We start from the raw sequence: 21,701 nt of genomic DNA on the forward strand, positions 1-21,701 counted from the left end.
TTCCTGATGCAGCAGAGATATATTTGTACGGAGAAACATAATGGTGTAACAACAGAACAGACATAATCTCATCAACAAAATATATTGAAGCGGAGCATCGGAAATCCACATGAAGAGGCGTCTAATACCAAACCCGTCACCAGCAGATGTGGATCCCTCGATGACAGGATTGCTGCAGTACACAGAACGGTGAGATCTACAACCCCGGCAGCAGACAGTCCTCCTTTACAGACCCGACCAGTGCAGAAATATTCACGCCCAGGGAGCAGCAGTTATAAGATCTCCTGGTACAGCGGCGTTATACCCCAGGCCGGAGCTCAGGACGATTGTCTCTGGATCATCTGCTTCAGGTGGGAGAACTTTCCGTCACTCATCGCCTGACGCACGGACCGGAAGAAGCTGAAGTATTGCTGGAAGTTGTGCATCATGAGGAGGATCCCGGCCAGTAACTCCTTGGCGGTCAGGAGGTGATGGACGTAGGCGCGGCTGTGGTGGCGGCAGCAGTAACACGTGCAGCCCTCGAGCAGCGGCCCGAAGTCTTCACGAAACCTGCGAGACGAGGAAACACTTAGATTTATTTCATCCACATTCCGACATTTTCTATTATCACAGCTGCTGTCACTGAATATGAGGCGGCAGGAGAGGTCCTCAATGATCATTCACTGACTGCGAGCAGAGACCGTGTAACCTGCGTCATCAGGGTGTAGACCCATCACCGACTGCGAGCAGAGACCGTGTAACCTGCGTCATCAGGGCGTAGACCCATCACTGACTGCGAGCAGAGACCGTGTAACCTGCGTCATCAGGGCGTAGACCCATCACTGACTGCGAGCAGAGACCGTGTAACCTGCGTCATCAGGGAGTAGACCCATCACTGACTGCGAGCAGAGACCGTGTAACCTGCGTCATCAGGGCGTAGACCCATCACTGACTGCGAGCAGAGACCGTGCAACCTGCGTCACCAGGGCGTAGACCCATCACTGACTGCGAGCAGAGACCGTGTAACCTGCGTCATCAGGGCGTAGACCCATCACTGACTGCGAGCAGAGACCGTGTAACCTGCGTCATCAGGGCGTAGACCCATCACTGACTGCGAGCAGAGACCGTGTAACCTGCGTCATCAGGGCGTAGACCCATCACTGACTGCGAGCAGAGACCGTGTAACCTGCGTCATCAGGGAGTAGACCCATCACTGACTGCGAGCAGAGACCGTGCAACCTGCGTCACCAGGGCGTAGACCCATCACTGACTGCGAGCAGAGACCGTGCAACCTGCATCATCAGGGCGTAGACCCATCACTGACTGCGAGCAGAGACCGTGTAACCTGCGTCATCAGGGCGTAGACCCATCACTGACTGCGAGCAGAGACCGTGTAACCTGCGTCATCAGGGCGTAGACCCATCACTGACTGCGAGCAGAGACCGTGTAACCTGCGTCATCAGGGAGTAGACCCATCACTGACTGCGAGCAGAGACCGTGCAACCTGCGTCACCAGGGCGTAGACCCATCACTGACTGCGAGCAGAGACCGTGTAACCTGCGTCATCAGGGCGTAGACCCATCACTGACTGCGAGCAGAGACCGTGCAACCTGCGTCATCAGGGCGTAGACCCATCACTGACTGCGAGCAGAGACCGTGTAACCTGCGTCATCAGGGCGTAGACCCATCACTGACTGCGAGCAGAGACCGTGCAACCTGCATCATCAGGGCGTAGACCCATCACTGACTGCGAGCAGAGACCGTGTAACCTGCGTCATCAGGGCGTAGACCCATCACTGACTGCGAGCAGAGACCGTGTAACCTGCGTCATCAGGGCGTAGACCCATCACTGACTGCGAGCAGAGACCGTGTAACCTGCGTCATCAGGGAGTAGACCCATCACTGACTGCGAGCAGAGACCGTGCAACCTGCGTCACCAGGGCGTAGACCCATCACTGACTGCGAGCAGAGACCGTGTAACCTGCGTCATCAGGGCGTAGACCCATCACTGACTGCGAGCAGAGACCGTGCAACCTGCGTCATCAGGGCGTAGACCCATCACTGACTGCGAGCAGAGACCGTGTAACCTGCGTCACCAGGGCGTAGACCCATCACTGACTGCGAGCAGAGACCGTGTAACCTGCGTCATCAGGGCGTAGACCCATCACTGACTGCGAGCAGAGACCGTGTAACCTGCGTCACCAGGGCGTAGACCCATCACTGACTGCGAGCAGAGACCGTGTAACCTGCGTCATCAGGGCGTAGACCCATCACTGACTGCGAGCAGAGACCGTGTAACCTGCGTCATCAGGGCGTAGACCCATCACTGACTGCGAGCAGAGACCGTGTAACCTGCATCATCAGGGCGTAGACCCATCACCGACTGCGAGCAGAGACCGTGCAACCTGCATCATCAGGGCGTAGACCCATCACTGACTGCGAGCAGAGACCGTGCAACCTGCGTCATCAGGGCGTAGACCCATCACTGACTGCGAGCAGAGACCGTGTAACCTGCGTCATCAGGGCGTAGACCCATCACTGACTGCGAGCAGAGACCGTGTAACCTGCGTCATCAGGGCGTAGACCCATCACTGACTGCGAGCAGAGACCGTGTAACCTGCGTCATCAGGGCGTAGACCCATCGCTGACGGCGACGTCATCAGACAGCGGCGTATGTCACAGGTGCGGCCATTGTGAGAGGGGCCACGTCACGCGTGGGAGGGGCCACATCACGTGTGGGGGGAGCCACCCACCGTTTCTCCCTCAGGCAGATCTCGTAGGAGGAGACGTTGGAGCCGTCGCTCTCTGGATCCTCAGATTTCTCTTCGTTCTTCTCATTACTCAGCTCCTGCTGATCTAAGACTGGAAAAAAGAAAATTGTGGTCACAGCAAATATAAAGAACAACAAAGAAACGCTGCGCCGTTATCAGATAATGAGGTGCTGGTATTTTATAGAGGTGGAGTAGAGGCCGTTATATTACTGTAACGGTGGAGTAGAGGCCGTTATATTACTGTAACGGTGGAGTAGAGGCCGTTATATTACTGTAACGGTGGAGTAGAGGCCGTTATATTACTGTAACGGTGGAGTAGAGGCCGTTATATTACTGTAACGGTGGAGTAGAGGCCGTTATATTACTGTAACGGTGGAGTAGAGGCCGTTATATTACTGTAACGGTGGAGTAGAGGCCGTTATATTACTGTAACGGTGGAGTAGAGGCCGTTATATTACTGTAACGGTGGAGTAGAGGCCGTTATATTACTGTAACGGTGGAGTAGAGGCCTTACCATGCAGTGACTGTGCGTCTACTGGAGGACAATCCTCGGGGGGCGCTGTGCACTGTGAGACCAGAGGCGGCCTCCATAATGCGGGGGGCGTCAGTGGGAGCTCAGCAGGTGCATTAGTGAACACTTTGGTGATTTTGGGCAGGAAAGCGACACCCAAACTCGTGTGATGTAGAGGACGGTCACCCTGGTGACACCAAGCACAGCCTCCACTGTCAGCCTCCACCCCGTCGTCACGCTGTCTTGTGGGATATCTTAGACTCCAGGGTGTAATGGAGCGGATGGATAATCTGGAATATAATCTCTCTACGCTCATGTGCCGGGGATGATCGCCCGCGGGTTCGGCCCATTAACCCCGTGTCCTCCTCCGCTCGTCCTCAGTGCATCTTGCTGGGTTTGAATATCGCGTCTGATCTCTAGACCTTCACGCCCTTTACCAGACGGTGGCCGATCGCTCAGCCGGCAGCCATCATGCCCGCCTCTGCCATACACAGCAGCGCTCAGGCGGCCTCTATGAGACAGCCTCTATGAGACAGCCTCTATGAGACAGCCTCTATGAGACAGCCTCTATGAGACAGCCTCTGCTACACGTCTGCCAGGAGAACAATGCGGTCAGAAATCAGACATGTGATCGACATCTCCACACACATTAGAGTCAGCTGAACCCGTCGATATCGGCGAGTGTGACCTCCATTAGTCCGCTGTGTACGGGGCCTCCATTAGTCCGCTGTGTACGGGGCCTCCATTAGTCCGCTGTGTACGGGGCCTCCATTAGTCCGCTGTGTACGGGGCCTCCATTAGTCCGCTGTGTACGGGGCCTCCATTAGTCCGATGTGTACGGGGCCTCCATTAGTCCGATGTGTACGGGGCCTCCATTAGTCCGATGTGTACCGGGCCTCCATTAGTCCGATGTGTACCGGGCCTCCATTAGTCCGCTGTGTACGGGGCCTCCATTAGTCCGCTGTGTACGGGGCCTCCATTAGTCCGCTGTGTACGGGGCCTCCATTAGTCCGCTGTGTACGGGGCCTCCATTAGTCCGCTGTGTACGGGGCCTCCATTAGTCCGCTGTGTACGGGGCCTCCATTAGTCCGATGTGTACGGGGCCTCCATTAGTCCGATGTGTACGGGGCCTCCATTAGTCCGATGTGTACGGGGCCTCCATTAGTCCGATGTGTACGGGGCCTCCATTAGTCCGCTGTGTACGGGGCCTCCATTAGTCCGCTGTGTACGGGGCCTCCATTAGTCCGCTGTGTACGGGGCCTCCATTAGTCCGCTGTGTACGGGGCCTCCATTAGTCCGCTGTGTACGGGGCCTCCATTAGTCCGCTGTGTACGGGGCCTCCATTAGTCCGCTGTGTACGGGGCCTCCATTAGTCCGCTGTGTACGGGGCCTCCATTAGTCCGCTGTGTACGGGGCCTCCATTAGTCCGCTGTGTACGGGGCCTCCATTAGTCCGCTGTGTACGGGGCCTCCATTAGTCCGCTGTGTACGGGGCCTCCATTAGTCCGCTGTGTACCGGGCCTCCATTAGTCCGCTGTGTACGGGGCCTCCATTAGTCCGCTGTGTACGGGGCCTCCATTAGTCCGCTGTGTACGGGGCCTCCATTAGTCCGCTGTGTACGGGGCCTCCATTAGTCCGCTGTGTACGGGGCCTCCATTAGTCCGCTGTGTACGGGGCCTCCATTAGTCCGCTGTGTACGGGGCCTCCATTAGTCCGCTGTGTACGGGGCCTCCATTAGTCCGCTGTGTACGGGGCCTCCATTAGTCCGCTGTGTACGGGGCCTCCATTAGTCCGCTGTGTACGGGGCCTCCATTAGTCCGCTGTGTACGGGGCCTCCATTAGTCCGCTGTGTACGGGGCCTCCATTAGTCCGCTGTGTACGGGGCCTCCATTAGTCCGCTGTGTACGGGGCCTCCATTAGTCCGCTGTGTACGGGGCCTCCATTAGTCCGCTGTGTACGGGGCCTCCATTAGTCCGCTGTGTACGGGGCCTCCATTAGTCCGCTGTGTACGGGGCCTCCATTAGTCCAATGTGTATGGGACGTCACACCCCGAGGTTACGGGGGTCCAGGTCTCCCATTACTCCGTCCTCCACGTCTTTTTGCTCAGTCCCCAGTGCATTGGCTTCTCATTATTCGGAGGTTATTCAGATATTGGTTTGGAGGAGACGACACTTTAGTAAACTGCGCGGCTCTAATATTACCGGACGATTCAGTCGCTACTTTACCCGAAAAAACTGCTGCAACTTCTTGAAGGGACGATCGGACGCACTGAAATCCGGACTGTAGATAACTTGGGTCATGAGAAGCTGATGTTGTAAAGCAGATGGCGAGCGACAGGTCAGCGAGACACTCGGCGAGAGGATGATTGCACTCTCGCTTCTCATGAACCAAGTTACGTACAGTTGGATTTCAGAGCGTCCGATCGTCTCTTTTAGAAGTTACAGACTCTTTCCCGGGTCAGTGGTGAGTGAATCGCCCTGGATGATGGTGACGCCCGGATAACGTGTAACAGACAGATATGAAGCACATTTACCAGGGTGCTGCGGTTCACCTGCGGTCTCGGGGTCCGGCTGGTATTGGTGGGAGAAGCACAGGGCGCAGCCTCTCTCTGTCACTTCATAGGGGAAAGTGCTGTCAAACAGATCCACGCCGCGCTCAATGCAGTCCATGACCTGATCCGGCCGCCCCATGCCGTGGATGACCCTGGAGAAAAGAAGAGGAAAAGTATGAGAGTGATAAGCACTAAAAGGAAAAGACAGAAGAGTCATTGTCCCAAATTATCAGGTGGATTTCTGATCCCCAGTGACATAATACAATTCCACCGGCAGCCGCCACTAGGGGGAGCTCAGGAACCTACAGCATACTGTGCACAGGCCGCTGGCACTGAGCTCCCCCTGGTGGCGGCTGCAGGTAGAACCCTACATGACTTCACACCAGGCAGGGCGTGCGGAGTTCTGTATCACAAATGTGATGAAATGGATAAAGACTGTTTTTCAGGATCTCTGCCGGCTGTCACTGAATGTGGTTATCAGACACAGCGGAGGGATTGCTGCAGGCCATGCTGTGATGTGCCGGCTGCTCACCGCGGTTTGTCCTCTGGTAGCTCCGCCGTGACCGCGGAGATGAGCTCCAGCTTGGCCTCGTGGTTGGCACTGGGCCCCTGGAATCCGTCCAGCAGGAAGCCGCTCACGGGTCTCTTGGCCGTCTCCCGCGCTGACCGCAGCCGCTCCTCCTGGAGGTCTCCTCCCTCGATGGCTCCAATCACAACCTTCTGCTTCAGGGCCTGGAGGAAGAAGAAGAAGCCGCTGCTTACAGAGAATCCCTTTAAGAAGGAGTCATGGCTGCGTGCCCCCCGCGCCCGATCTCAGCTCCCCTTATCCTCACCTCGCTCTCCGACATCAGCCGGAGACATTCATCCAGAAACGCCAGAGATCGGTCCACGGACTTCTTCGCCCTCTTCCTGGAGCAGCCGTCGGCCATCACCTCCCCGTCAGACAAGCACTGGATCCAGTCCACCCTCAGGGCGCTCTGCAAGGAGACGAACTTCTGGGGCGTCAGCTCCAATCGCCCCCCTGACCCCCAGACTGACACGGTCTGTGGAGGGAGAAGAACATCAAGAAACAGGAGGCCCAGGATGAACAGTCCCTCCACGGGAAGGTCAATGCTCTTACATTTCCAATATCTCTGCTAGCAGTCAGTGAATGGCAGCGTCTTCTTTACAAAATATAGTATGAGCTGAGGGTTTGTTACAATTGTGTCCAGTCTACACAATCTTCTGTCACATTAGCCTTACAGTGGGCTGTCTTGGCTGGACACAACTGTAGCAGACCCTCAGCTGTGAGAACTATTGAATTAGGAACAGTTTTTGACCTCTGGTTGAGACGTCCTCCGGGTTCATGTTACCTTGTTGGTGTTAAATCCGGGGGCGGCCGGAGCGGCGGGGTCGTGTACTGAGCAATAGAGCAACGTGTCTGATAAACCTACAAGACAAACAAGACGACGAGCGGCGTTATCGGGGTCACATCCTGCGTCACAGCATCACCCCGACCACACAGGATGTCACCACAGGAAGTGATCTCACCAGACACAGGGGGGCGGAAAACACCCGAGACCCCAAAGGTCATCAGTGCAAGACAACAACAGGCTGCAGATCACAAGATAGAGCGATCGATAGATAAAGGACTACAGATACAGCCCTCATATCCAGGGCCTGGAAAAAGGAGAAAGGAAAGAAAAAAGAAGGGAAGGAAGAGAGGAAAGGAAGGAAGGGAAGAGAGGAAAAGAAGGAAGGGAAGAGAGGAAAAGAAGGAAGGGAAGAGAGGAAAAGAAGGAAGGGAAGAGAGGAAAAGAAGGAAGGGAAGAGAGGAAAAGAAGGAAGGGAAGAGAGGAAAAGAAGGAAAGGAAAGAGAGGAAAAGAAGGAAGGGAAGAGAGGAAAAGAAGGAAGGGAAGAGAGGAAAAGAAGGAAGGGAAGAGAGGAAAAGAAGGAAGGGAAAAGAAGAGAGGAAAGGAAGGAAGGAAGAGAAGAGAAGAAAGGAGGGAAGAGCGGAAAGGGAGGAAGGGAAGAGCGGAAAGGGAGGAAGGGAAGAGCGGAAAGGGAGGAAGGGAGAGAAGAAAGGAAAGGAAGGAAAGAGAGGACAGGAAGGGAGGAAGAAAGGAAAGAGGACAGGAAGGAAAGAGAGGACAGGAAGGGAGGAAGGAAGGAAAGAGAGGAAAGGAAGGAAGGAAAGGAAGAGAAGGAAGGAAGGGAAGAGAAGGAAGAGAGAAAAGGAAGGGAGGAAGGAAGAGAGGAAGGGAAGAGAAGAAAGGAAGGAAGGGAAGAGAGGGAAGGAAGGAGAGGGAAGGAAGGAAAGAGAGGGAAGGAAAGAGAGGACAGGAAGGGAGGAAGGAAGGAGAGGACAGGAAGGGAGGAAGGAAGGGAAGAGAGAAAAGGAAGGGAGGAAGGAAGGGAAGAGAGGAAAGGAAGGAAGGGAAGAAAGGAAGGAAGGGAAGAGAGGAAAGGAAGGAAGGAAGGGAAGAGAGGAAAGGAAGGCAAGAGAGGACAGGAAGAGAGGAAGGAAGGAAAGAGAGGACAGGAAGAGAGGAAGGAAGGAAAGAGAGGACAGGAAGGGAGGAAGGAAGGAAAGAAAAGAGGAAAGGAAGGAAGGAAAGAAAAGAGGAAAGGAAGTGTCAGGGACGCACAGAGTCGACACCATGGAGATCACACAATATCCCACCGTTGCCACCACTGTGTCAGGATTTCATCAGGAATTCGCGAACACACGATCCTGACTACTCATTATGTAGGTATCGGCAAGCGACCAGTGAGCTTATGGCGTCACACCTCTGGATTCCAACTCATGGAATATGTGTATATGCCCCGTAAGTTCACTGTCAGCTTCACGATAGCCCATTTATTAATATTCGCTGCCACCACAGGCCGAGTTTGAAATATAATACAGGCCTGGCCGGACGCCTGCGTTCTGGTAGCGTATATGGCTTCGGGGGAGGGAACGATTACAGAGCAAAAGAAACAGGACTATTAAATTTTATATTTAATCCAAAAAGGAGGCAGTGTTATGAAAAATATACAAGATTTTACAAAATAGGACAATTACGATACAGAATAGACAGTTACATTAAATAAACAGGACTAAAGAAGAAACTTACTCTATACAGTTCGCAAGGACGACTCAGTATAGGTGGAGGAGGGGCGCCCCGATTTGATTTGAGCGTTATCGAACGCGACCCGTTGCTTATAGTATCTATACCCCCCTGGCAAAGAATGCTCATCTATCCTCCGTGGACTCTTTTATGCCTAAGGGGAGGTCTGCCCACACGCCGCCCCCTGTGCTGACATCACAGGGCTGGTCTCCAGCCTGCACCTTTTATTTAAGATATCTGGTTTTCAGGATAACTTATCAGGTTGATCCTAGAAGCCCAAAAGTGATACCATATTTCTATTAAGATTTTACCTTCATTTAAAGACCACACATGGCGTAGCTGCGATCCGTTATTCTGGTGCTTTTGCAATACAGCTCCCCGGAGGGGCTTACAGCTACGAAAAAATAAGCATCATGTTCCTTGGTTGTCGCTGCCACTAAAAATATGGGTCCCCTTATTATCAGAATTATGGAACTTGAGCTATTCCATATTTCATATCGGTGTCGTGCGTCCTGGGATCCTCTATTAAATTCCCTGTTTTGTCCTGGGAAACAAGCTTCAACAGCTACGTGTACATTGATCGCAAGCCTGTGTCTAATCATCCCCTACTTCTGCCAGGGAGAAAGACCCTCGCATTTTAATTAGGTTGTAGCACTTCATGGCTGGCATTTGTATACAGGGCACTTCTCGGGAGTGTTAATTGCATACAGACAGAGCTCTCAGCCATCCTCTTGTGACAATGGGTGGATAAGGAAGGTGTGAGAGGGGCTTCAGAGAGACAAGGAATATTTTCAATATTTCCCTGACAGGAGGGAAGGAAGAAAAGTGAGGAAAGGAAGGAAGAAAAGAGAGGAAAGCTAGGGAGGACGGGAAGAGAGGAAAGGACGGGAAGAGAGGAAAGGACGGGAAGAGAGGAAAGGAAGGCAAGAGAGGAAAGGATGGGAAGAGAGGAGAGGAAAGGAAGGGAAGAGAGGAGAGGAAAGGAAGGGAAGAGAGGAAAGGAAGGGAAGAGAGGAGAGGAAGGGAAGAGAGGAGAGGAAAGGAAGGGAAGAGAAGAAAGGAAGGGAAGAGAGGAGAGGAAAGGAAGGGAAGAGAAGAAAGGAAGGGAAGAGAAGAAAGAAAGGGAGGAAGGGAAGAGAGGAAAGGAAGGGAAGGTGTCACACTCAAAGGTGGCGCACGTGGTTCGTGGACCTACTGTGCCCAGAGCGGACTTACCCTGGAGGGGCGTAACTAAGCAGCTACCTTGGTGTTCGCTGGAGCCTCTAGTGGTGAGGTCAGGCTTGTGCGGCAGGTAGCTGCCAGGTGCCACTCCAGGGTGATATTTCTGCCCCATGGTGTCTTTTACACTAAACGAAGCACAAATGCACCGAATTTATCACCGCGGCTCCAGCTGTTCCTTCAATCCAATATTAAATCACCACCTATTTCTTACTTTGTGCCAGAAATTGCGTCAAAAATGTTCTTTCGGATACTCAAATAATTTTTGCCCCTTCTTTCCTTATACGTTGTGCTTAATGTTTATGTAATTCTTCATATTTTTATGATATTTTATATATAGGACATTTTTTCCCACAGGGGCAGAAACAGCGATTCAGCCTGGAAATTTTTTTTTCTATAATTTATATTAAGAAAAACTTTTTGTGGCATTGTAACACAGTAATAGTTTCTTTTTCATTGTGGATTTCCCGTCAATGAGGCTGATACATCGGCCCCTGTTACAGTGGAAAATGCAGCCCCCCCGCATGTCTCCGAAGACCCAGCAGCTCCTGCTCCCTCCCTGCAACCAGTGATCACATGACTGCTGGGTCCAGAGGAGGAAGCGCCAACGGCGAATCTTAATCTGTTGTTTTTCAATGAAGGAGACGGGATTGGCAGTGCGGGCCTCACGGGTGACTGACCCGATAAAGACACACAAAGCCTGGTTACTGACCGCCATGTTCTCCTCAGGACGCTCCAGAAATAACGATGAACAGAAACACAACAGAAGGGAGGAAAGGTACAAAATTCAGACTTCACAACCACATGCAGATTGGTGGAGATGATCACTGCTAGAGGAATCCACAGTGGATTAAATCAATGGCGCACTTACTGTATTATGACTTTAGCTATGGACAGACGGACGGATTTTTTTCCTGCAGATAGATGTCCGCTCACCTGCAAACTTCCCGATCCCCCCCTTATATTCCTCCAGGACTTCCTGATGTTCTGCCCTGCAAAGAAGTCACAGCCTGAGGATCTGCTGTTACATCACTGCAGTGTAACCGGTTCTCTCCTGAAATACTCTGTGCTTCTGGGGGGATCCTACATCACTAGTCTGTCCTCTCCTAATATCCTCTGTGCTGCTGGAGAATTCTGTTGCACTAGTCTGTCCTCTGATAACATCCTCTGTACTGCTGGGAAGATCCCTCTGCACTAGCCTGCCCTCTCCTGACATCCTCTGTGCTGCTGGGAAGATCACTCTGCACTAGCCTGTCCTCTCCTGACATCCTCTGTGCTGCTGGGAAGATCCCTCTGCACTAGCTTGTCTTCTCCTGACATCCTCTGTGCTGCTGGGGCACCCTGCTGCTCTAGTCTATCCTCTCCTGACATTCTCTGTGCTGCTGGGAGGATCCTGCTGCACGAGTTTGTCCTCTGATGACATGCTCTGTGCTGCTGGGAGGATCCTGCTGCACTAGTCTGTCCTCTCCTGACATCCTCTGTGCTGCTGGAGGATTCCGCTGCACTAGTCTCTCCTCTCCTGACATCCTCTGTGCTGCTAGAGGATCCCGCTGCTCTAGTCTGTCCTCTCCTGACATCCTCTGTGCTGCTGGGAGATCCCACTGCTCTAGACGGTCCTCTCATGACATCCTCTATGCTGCTGGGGCCCCCGCTCAGTCCGCCACACTTACAGTGTGGAAAGGGTGATGTGGGTCACTGGTGGGACGCCGGCGATGCTCCGCAGGGTGTCGTGGGTGAGATGTGGGGCGGACGCCGTCCGTGTGTACAGCAGGCAGCCTGGGACCTCCAGCGTCTTCTCTCCGGTCCGCCCCCGGCTGGTGATGACCCCGAGGCGCGCTCTGCCGGTCACCGCACTGATCGTCAGCTTCATCCTCACACGGCGGCAACTGTAAGGAGAAAAGACATCAGTGAGAAGGAGACGAAGGCGGCAACCCCCTGTATATACAGGCCGCGACCCCCCGTATATATAGATGCCGCGTCCCCCCATATATATACTACCGTTCAAAAGTTTGGGGTCAATTAGAAATTTCATTCTTTTTGAAAGAAAAGCACATTTTTTTTCAATGAAGCTAACATTGAATGATTCAGAAATACACTCTATACATTGTTAATGTGGTAAATGACTATTCTAGCTGCAAACGTCTTGTATTTATTGCAGTATCTACATAGGTGTATAGAGGCCCATTTCCCACAACCACCACTCCAGTGTTTTAATGGTACATTGTGTTTGCTAACTGTGTAAGAAGCTAATGGATGTTTATAAAACCCTAGAAAACCCTTGCACAAGTATGTTAGCCCAGCTGAAAACGGTTTGGCTGATTGAGAAGCTATAAAATTGACCTTCCTTTGAGCTAGTTGAGAATCTGGAGCATTACATTTGTTTGTTCTATGAAACTCTCAAAATGGCCAGAAAAAGAGAACTTTCATGTGAAACTCGACAATCTATTCTTGTCCTTAGAAATGAAGGCTATTCCATGTGAGAAATTGCCAAGAACCTGAAGATTTCCTACAACGGTGTGTACTACTCCCTTCAGAGGAGAGCACAAACAGGCTCTAACCAGAGTAGAAAGAGAAGTGGGAGCCGCGCTGCACAACTGAGCAACAAGACAAGGACATTAGAGTCTCTAGTTTGAGAAATCGACGCTTCACAGCTCCTCAACTGGCAGCTTCATTAAATAGTACACGCAAAACGCCAGTGTCAACGTCTACAGTGAAGAGGCGACTCCGGGATGATGGCCTTCAGGGCAAAGTGGCAAAGAAAAAGCCATATCTGAGACTGGCTAATAAAAGGAAAAGATTAATATGGGCAAAAGAACACAGACATTGGACAGAGGAAGATTGGAAAAAAGTATTATGGACAGACGAATCAAAGTTTGAGGTGTTTGGATCACACAGAAGAACATTTGTGAGACGCAGAACAACTGAAAAGATGCTGGAAGAGTGCCTGACGCCACCTGTCAAGCATGGTGGAGGTAATGTGATGGTCTGGGGTTGCTTTGGTGCTGGTAAAGTGGGAGATTTGTACAAGGTAAATGGGATTTTGAATAAGGAAGGCTATCACTCCATTTTGCAACGCCATGCCATACCCTGTGGACAGCGCTTGATTGGAGCCAATTTCATCCGACAGCAGGACAATGACCCAAAGCACACCTCCAAATTATACATGAACTATTTAGGGAAGAAGCAGGCAGCTGGTATTCTATCTGTAATGGAGCGGCCAGCGCAGTCACCAGATCTCAACCCCATTGAGCTGTTGTGGGAGCAGCTTGACTGTATGGTACGAAAAAAGAGCCCATCAAGCCAATCCAACTTGTGGAGGGGCTTCAGGAAGCATGGGGGGGAAATGTCTCAAGAAACCTCAGCAAATTAACAGCTAGAAAAAGGTCTGCAATGCTGGAATTGCTGCAAAGGAGCATTCTGTGACCAAAGCAAAGTGTGAAGGAGAAAATTATTCTAATAAAAAGCATTATTTCTAACCTTGTCAATGTCAGGACTATATTTTATCATCATTTTATAACTCAATTGATAAATAAAAGTATGAGCTTTCATGGGAAACACGAAATTGTCTGGGTGACCCCAAACTTTTGAACGGTAGTGTATATGCAGGCCGCGACCCCACGAATATGGAGGCCGCGACCCCACATATATACAGGCCACAGGCTGTCAGGGCATGCTGGACGCTGTAGTGCTGGAGGTCGTGTTACATGTGGGTCCTGTGCACACAGGGACGTTCTACTAATGCGGCAATTACTCACCGGGACCTTCCTGAGAAAAATCCGAGCTTATAAAGGGTTAATAAAAGACCGACTGGTACAGAGAGGGTTAACGAGACCAGACATCAACGACGACTGAAAATCACACTTTACATGTGCAGGAAGGAAAGCAGACGCGGCCTTTCCGCATCACTCCAGCGGACCAATCAGCTATTGCGACGTCATCATTCATCGCCGAGCTAGTCCTTGTCATGTGACTCTGCGTTCTCTGCGTACTGTAACTATGGAAACAGCTAGACGCTTCCGTTCCAAGTGAAGCTTTTCGGGATTTGTAGTTCAGTCAGGCGCTGCCTTCTATCTGAGAAAAATAGGAAGTGGACCTGAAGAACTACAACTCCCAGCAGGCATCTGCGTCTCTGCACCTCTGCCGGCAGGTGGGCCCGCTGCAGGACTGGAGGATGCTGACGGGGACCGGGGACGTCATGAGAGCCGGGAACCACAAGCCCGAGCTGTACCGCTGGAGGAGGCAGAGCCCCGAACCCAAGGCGAAGGTCAGACCCTGCCACTAATGACAGTATCACACCGGGCAGGATTAGATACATAGCTCCGCAGACTGTATCACACAGGATAGGATTAGATACACGGCTCAGCAGACAGTATCACACAGGATAGGATTAGATACACGGCTCAGCTGACAGTATCACACAGGATAGGATTAGATACACGGCTCAGCAGACAGTATCACACCGGGCAGGATTAGATACACGGCTCAGCAGACAGTATCACACAGGATAGGATTAGATACACGGCTCAGCAGACAGTATCACACAGGATAGGATTAGATACATGGCTCAGCAGACGGTATCACACAGGATAGGATTAGATACACGGCTCAGCAGACAGTATCACACAGGATAGGATTAGATACATGGCTCAGCAGACGGTATCACACAGGATAGGATTAGATACACGGCTCAGCACACAGTATCACACAGGATAGGATTAGATACACGGCTCAGCAGTCAGTATCACACAGGATAGGATTAGATACACGGCTCAGCAGACAGTATCACACAGGAGAGGATTAGATACGCGGCTCAGCAGACAGTATCACACAGGATAGGATTAGATACACGGCTCAGCAGACAGTATCACACAGGATAGGATTAGATACACGGCTCAGCAGACAGTATCACACAGGATAGGATTAGATACACGGCTCAGCAGACAGTATCACACAGGATAGGATTAGATACACGGCTCAGCAGACAGTATCACACAGGATAGGATTAGATACACAGCTCAGCAGACAGTATCACACAGGAGAGGATTAGATACACGGCTCAGCAGACAGTATCACACAGGAGAGGATTAGATACACGGCTCAGCAGACAGTATCACACAGGATAGGATTAGATACACGGCTCAGCAGACGGTATCACACAGGATAGGATTAGATACACGGCTCAGCAGACGGTATCACACAGGATAGGATTAGATACACGGCTCAGCAGACGGTATCACACAGGATAGGATTAGATACGCGGCTCAACAGACGGTATCACACAGGATAGGATTAGATACGCGGCTCAACAGACAGTATCACACAGGAGAGGATTAGATACACGGCTCAGCAGACAGTATCACACAGGATAGGATTAGATACACGGCTCAGCAGACGGTATCACACAGGAGAGGATTAGATACACGGCTCAGCAGACGGTATCACACAGGATAGGATTAGATACACGGCTCAGCAGACGGTATCACACAGGATAGGATTAGATACACGGCTCAGCAGACGGTATCACACAGGATAGGATTAGATACACGGCTCAGCAGACGGTATCACACAGGATAGGATTAGATACGCGGCTCAGCAGACGGTATCACACAGGATAGGATTAGATACGCGGCTCAGCAGACGGTATCACACAGGATAGGATTAGATACGCGGCTCAACAGACGGTATCACACAGGATAGGATTAGATACGCGGCTCAGCAGACAGTATCACACATGATAGGATTAGATACACTGCTCAGCAGACAGTATCACACAGGATAGGATTAGATACACGGCTCAGCAGACAGTATCACACAGGATAGGATTAGATACACGGCTCAGCAGACAGTATCACACAGGATAGGATTAGATACACGGCTCAGCAGACAGTATAACACAGGATAGGATTAGATACACGGCTCAGCAGACAGTATCACACAGGATAGGATTAGATACACGGCTCAGCAGACAGTATCACACAGGATAGGATTAGATACACGGCTCAGCAGACAGTATCACACAGGATAGGATTAGATACACGGCTCAGCAGACAGTATCACACAGGATAGGATTAGATACACGGCTCAGCAGACAGTATAACACAGGATAGGATTAGATACACGGCTCAGCAGACAGTATCACACAGGATAGGATTAGATACACGGCTCAGCAGACAGTATCACACAGGATAGGATTAGATACGCGGCTCAGCAGACAGTATCACACAGGATAGGATTAGATACGCGGCTCAGCAGACAGTATCACACAGGATAGGATTAGATACGCGGCTCAGCAGACAGTATCACACAGGATAGGATTAGATACGCGGCTCAGCAGACAGTATCACACAGGATAGGATTAGATACGCGGCTCATCAGACAGTATCACACAGGATAGGATTAGATACGCGGCTCAGCAGACAGTATCACACAGGATAGGATTAGATACGCGGCTCAGCAGACAGTATCACACAGGATAGGATTAGATACGCGGCTCAGCAGACAGTATCACACAGGATAGGATTAGATACGCGGCTCAGCAGACAGTATCACACAGGATAGGATTAGATACGCGGCTCAGCAGACAGTATCACACAGGATAGGATTAGATACGCGGCTCAGCAGACAGTATCACACAGGATAGGATTAGATACGCGGCTCAGCAGACAGTATCACACAGGATAGGATTAGATACGCGGCTCAGCAGACAGTATCACACAGGATAGGATTAGATACGCGGCTCAGCAGACAGTATCACACAGAATAGGATTAGATACACAGCTCAGCAGACAGTATCACACATGATAGGATTAGATACACGGCTCAGCAGACAGTATCACACAGGATAGGATTAGATACACGGCTCAGCAGACAGTATCACACAGGATAGGATTAGATACACGGCTCAGCAGACAGTATCACACAGGATAGGATTAGATACACGGCTCAGCAGACAGTATCACACAGGATAGGATTAGATACACGGCTCAGCAGACAGTATCACACAGGATAGGATTAGATACACGGCTCAGCAGACAGTATCACACAGGATAGGATTAGATACACGGCTCAGCAGACAGTATAACACAGGATAGGATTAGATACACGGCTCAGCAGACAGTATAACACAGGATAGGATTAGATACACGGCTCAGCAGACAGTATCACACAGGATAGGATTAGATACGCGGCTCAGCAGACAGTATCACACAGGATAGGATTAGATACGCGGCTCAGCAGACAGTATCACACAGGATAGGATTAGATACGCGGCTCAGCAGACAGTATCACACAGGATAGGATTAGATACGCGGCTCAGCAGACAGTATCACACAGGATAGGATTAGATACGCGGCTCAGCAGACAGTATCACACAGGATAGGATTAGATACGCGGCTCAGCAGACAGTATCACACAGGATAGGATTAGATACGCGGCTCAGCAGACAGTATCACACAGGATAGGATTAGATACGCGGCTCAGCAGACAGTATCACACAGGATAGGATTAGATACGCGGCTCAGCAGACAGTATCACACAGGATAGGATTAGATACGCGGCTCAGCAGACAGTATCACACAGGATAGGATTAGATACGCGGCTCAGCAGACAGTATCACACAGGATAGGATTAGATACGCGGCTCAGCAGACAGTATCACACAGGATAGGATTAGATACGCGGCTCAGCAGACAGTATCACACAGGATAGGATTAGATACGCGGCTCAGCAGACAGTATCACACAGGATAGGATTAGATACGCGGCTCAGCAGACAGTATCACACAGGATAGGATTAGATACGCGGCTCAGCAGACAGTATCACACAGGATAGGATTAGATACGCGGCTCAGCAGACAGTATCACACAGGATAGGATTAGATACGCGGCTCAGCAGACAGTATCACACAGAATAGGATTAGATACACGGCTCAGCAGACAGTATCACACATGATAGGATTAGATACACGGCTCAGCAGACAGTATCACACAGGATAGGATTAGATACACGGCTCAGCAGACAGTATCACACAGGATAGGATTAGATACACGGCTCAGCAGACAGTATCACACAGGATAGGATTAGATACACGGCTCAGCAGACAGTATCACACAGGATAGGATTAGATACACGGCTCAGCAGACAGTATCACACAGGATAGGATTAGATACACGGCTCAGCAGACAGTATCACACAGGATAGGATTAGATACACGGCTCAGCAGACAGTATCACACAGGATAGGATTAGATACACGGCTCAGCAGATAGTATCACACAGGATAGGATTAGATACACGGCTCAGCAGACAGTATAAAGCCCCCGTCTCACATAGCGATGTCGCTATGTGTGACACTTTGCAGCGATCAGGCCCCTGCTGTGAGGTCGCTGATCGTTGCAAAGTGTCCTGGACCATTTTTTGGTCGTTGGCCTCCCGCTGGTCAGCACACATCGCTGTGTGTGACCAGCGGGACCAACGATCTGGCTGGTAACTATGGTAAACATCGGGTTACTAGGGGCACGCGCACTTAGTAACCCGCTGTTTACCATGGATACCACTCTGCTACGGTGCGCGGGAGCCTCCGTGCACCGTAGCAGAGTGGTATCCATGGTAAACAGCGGGTTACTAAGTGCGCGTGCCCCTAGTAACCCGATGTTTACCATAGTTACCAGCCTGCTCCTGCTTGCAGCAGGCTGGTAACGGGAGCAGGACATCGTGGAACGATTCTTTCCACGATATCGCTGATCGCTGGTGAGCCTGCCTGTTTGACAGCTCACCAGCGATGTATTAGCGATGCAGCAACGATCCCTGACAGGTCGTATCGTTGTTGGGATCGCTGCTGCATCGCTTAGTGTGACGGGGCCCTAACACAGGGTAGGATTAGATACACAGCTCAGCAGACAGTATCACACAGGATAGGATTAGATACACGGCTCAGCAGACAGTATCACACAGGATAGGATTAGATACACGGCTCAGCAGACAGTATCACACTGGTCAGGATTAGATACACGGCTGAGCAGACAGTATCACACAGGATAGGATTAGATACACGGCTGAGCAGACAGTATCACACAGGATAGGATTAGATACACGGCTCAGCAGACAGTATCACACAGGATAGGATTAGATACACGGCTGAGCAGACAGTATCACACAGGATAGGATTAGATACACGGCTGAGCAGACAGTATCACACAGGATAGGATTAGATACACGGCTCAGCAGACAGTATCACACAGGATAGGATTAGATACACGGCTGAGCAGACAGTATCACATAGGATAGGATTAGATACACGGCTCAGCAGACAGTATCACACAGGATAGGATTAGATACACGGCTCAGCAGACAGTATCACACAGTATAGGATTAGATACACGGCTCAGCAGACGGTATCACACAGGATAGGATTAGATACACAGCTCAGCAGACAGTATCACACAGGAGAGGATTAGATACACGGCTCAGCAGACAGTATCACACAGGAGAGGATTAGATACACGGCTCAGCAGACAGTATCACACAGGATAGGATTAGATACACGGCTCAGCAGACAGTATCACACAGGAGAGGATTAGATACACGGCTCAGCAGACAGTATCACACAGGAGAGGATTAGATACACGGCTCAGCAGACAGTATCACACAGGAGAGGATTAGATACACGGCTCAGCAGACAGTATCACACAGGATAGGATTAGATACATGGCTCAGCAGACAGTATCACACAGGATAGGATTAGATACACGGCTCAGCAGACAGTATCACACAGGATAGGATTAGATACACAGCTCAGCAGACAGTATCACACAGGATAGGATTAGATACACAGCTCAGCAGACAGTATCACACAGGATAGGATTAGATACACGGCTCAGCAGACAGTATCACACAGGATAGGATTAGATACATGGCTCAGCAGACAGTATCACACAGGATAGGATCAGATACACGGCTCAGCAGATAGTATCATACAGGATAGGATCAGATACACGGCTCAGCAGACAGTATCACACAGGATAGGATTAGATACACTGTGGGTCACATGATGATATAATCTTGTTGTGTTCCTTCAGGCGGCCTTTGACTATGACAATGTGGAGCACTGGATTAAGGTACGGACACTGCAGGCTCAGATACAGCAGAGGCTCAGATACAGCAGAGGTGATACACTTCCATCCTTTCTCTGTGTACAGCTCCATCCCTGGTGCTCTGTGTATATAGAAGGTGCTGCTGTATTCTCCTGTATACTCCTGGCTGCACCCTGTATATATTCACCACATAGCGGCCGTCCGCTTTTCTCCCAGACACTGTTCACACAGCGCAGACGCTGAACTGTTTTCTGTGTTTGACATTTCAAGCAAAGTGGAGGTGATTTCACAGAAACTTGTGTCCTCTGCGCGGAGAGACGCTGCTGAACTCTGCGGCTCTGGTGCGGTTTTCTCCAGAGGTTTCTATGGGGAAGATGAAAAAAAACACAGTAACAAAAAAAATGGAAGAAATCTGCACCAAAGACGCATAAAAAACGGCAAAATCAAAGCAGATTACTATTGTGTATGTGGAAGGTGAGCACCACCTGCTGGACACACAGGCGCACTGCAGCACACAATATCCAGTAACTCTGTCACATTTATTACTGCCTCCGCAGCCCCGTGTCACATTTAGGCCACGGCCCCACTATCAGTATTTGGTCAGTATTCGGTCAGTATTTTTTCTCAGGAGTGGGAGCCAAAACCAGGTGAGGAACAATCAGAGAAAAGGAATAATAGAAACAAGTCACCAATTCTGCATTTATCACCCACTCCTGACCGAATACTGATAGTGGGGCTGTGGCCTTATTCCTGCCCCCTTAACCCTGTGTCACATTTATTACTGTCCCCTCAGCCCCATGTGTTACATTTATTACTGTTCCCTCAGCCCCATGTGTTACATTTATTACTGTTCCCTCAGCCCCATGTGTTACATTTATTACTGTCCCCACGTGTTACATTTATTACTGTCCCCACGTGTTACATTTATTACTGTCCCCATGTGTTACATTTATTACTATCCTCTCTGTCCCCATGTGTTACATTTATTACTGTCCCCTCGGCCACCTGTGTTACGTTTATTACTGTCTCTTCCCCTGTGTTGCGTTTATTAATAACCCCTACCTCTGTCCCATGTGATTCTTGCCATAAGACCCCCCATCCCCACTCTCGTGTCGCCTCTGATGCGCTGAAGCTCGTCCTTTGCTGATTATCACATCTCCTGTAGCGGGTGGAGCAGGCATCAGAATTTGCTGTATCTGAAGTGTTTTCACCCAAGAAGCCCACCCAACGCGCTCAGAGACCCCCGCGCCCAGCACTGATCCTGCAGTCGGTGGATCAGCTGCACGACCACGATGATGCCTATACTGAAGGTAACGGCCCGGGAAGAGACTGGAGGATCGGTGGTGTGTGGACATCACAGCTTGTTCTATGTTTTGTTTTGTTTTCTCTTGGTTTGGAAACCATCAGCATGCTGCTGTTGATGCATCTTTTGGTCTTATTTTGTGGCTTTATTAGTCCTTTGATGATTTATTATTGTCCTGCTGTGAATGAGC

At 50.7% G+C, this 21,701-nt stretch overlaps 2 protein-coding genes across 5 annotated transcripts in view; one reads left to right on the forward strand and one right to left on the reverse strand.

Annotated features, from left to right (window-relative positions):
• On the reverse strand, window positions 1-20,530 carry QTRT2 (queuine tRNA-ribosyltransferase accessory subunit 2). Of its 3 annotated transcripts, none has more exons than XM_073668620.1 (9): window positions 20,396-20,530; window positions 11,790-12,005; window positions 11,056-11,111; window positions 7,164-7,240; window positions 6,645-6,854; window positions 6,344-6,543; window positions 5,794-5,963; window positions 2,733-2,841; window positions 1-549 (listed from the first exon to the last, which is right to left on the reverse strand). In XM_073668620.1, the coding sequence occupies exons 1-9, from the start codon at window positions 20,470-20,472 to the stop codon at window positions 318-320; spliced, it is 1,347 nt and encodes a 448-aa protein (XP_073524721.1). In that variant the 5' UTR covers window positions 20,473-20,530; the 3' UTR covers window positions 1-317. The 3 variants fall into 3 exon arrangements, with proteins under 3 accessions (XP_073524721.1, XP_073524722.1, XP_073524723.1); XM_073668621.1 differs by having other exon boundaries at window positions 5,812-5,963; window positions 20,396-20,414; XM_073668622.1 differs by lacking the exon at window positions 20,396-20,530 and adding an exon at window positions 13,875-14,060.
• The window catches only part of CCDC191 (coiled-coil domain containing 191), a 14,991-nt gene continuing 7,493 nt past the window's right edge, over window positions 14,204-21,701 (forward strand). Inside the window, exons 1-3 of one of the 2 annotated variants that reach the window (XM_073668617.1) lie at window positions 14,204-14,383; window positions 20,194-20,232; window positions 21,374-21,518. In XM_073668617.1, coding sequence (XP_073524718.1) covers window positions 14,291-14,383; window positions 20,194-20,232; window positions 21,374-21,518 — 277 coding nt within the window. In that variant the 5' untranslated portion in view covers window positions 14,204-14,290. The remainder of the gene's footprint in view (window positions 14,384-20,193; window positions 20,233-21,373; window positions 21,519-21,701) is intronic. The other variant, XM_073668619.1, reaches the window with a different exon arrangement.

The sequence above is a fragment of the Phyllobates terribilis genome, unplaced genomic scaffold (genome assembly GCF_046119375.1).
Source record: "Phyllobates terribilis strain yellow unplaced genomic scaffold, ASM4611937v1 Scaffold_2__4_contigs__length_985480577, whole genome shotgun sequence".
Taxonomy (NCBI): Eukaryota; Metazoa; Chordata; class Amphibia; order Anura; family Dendrobatidae; genus Phyllobates; species Phyllobates terribilis.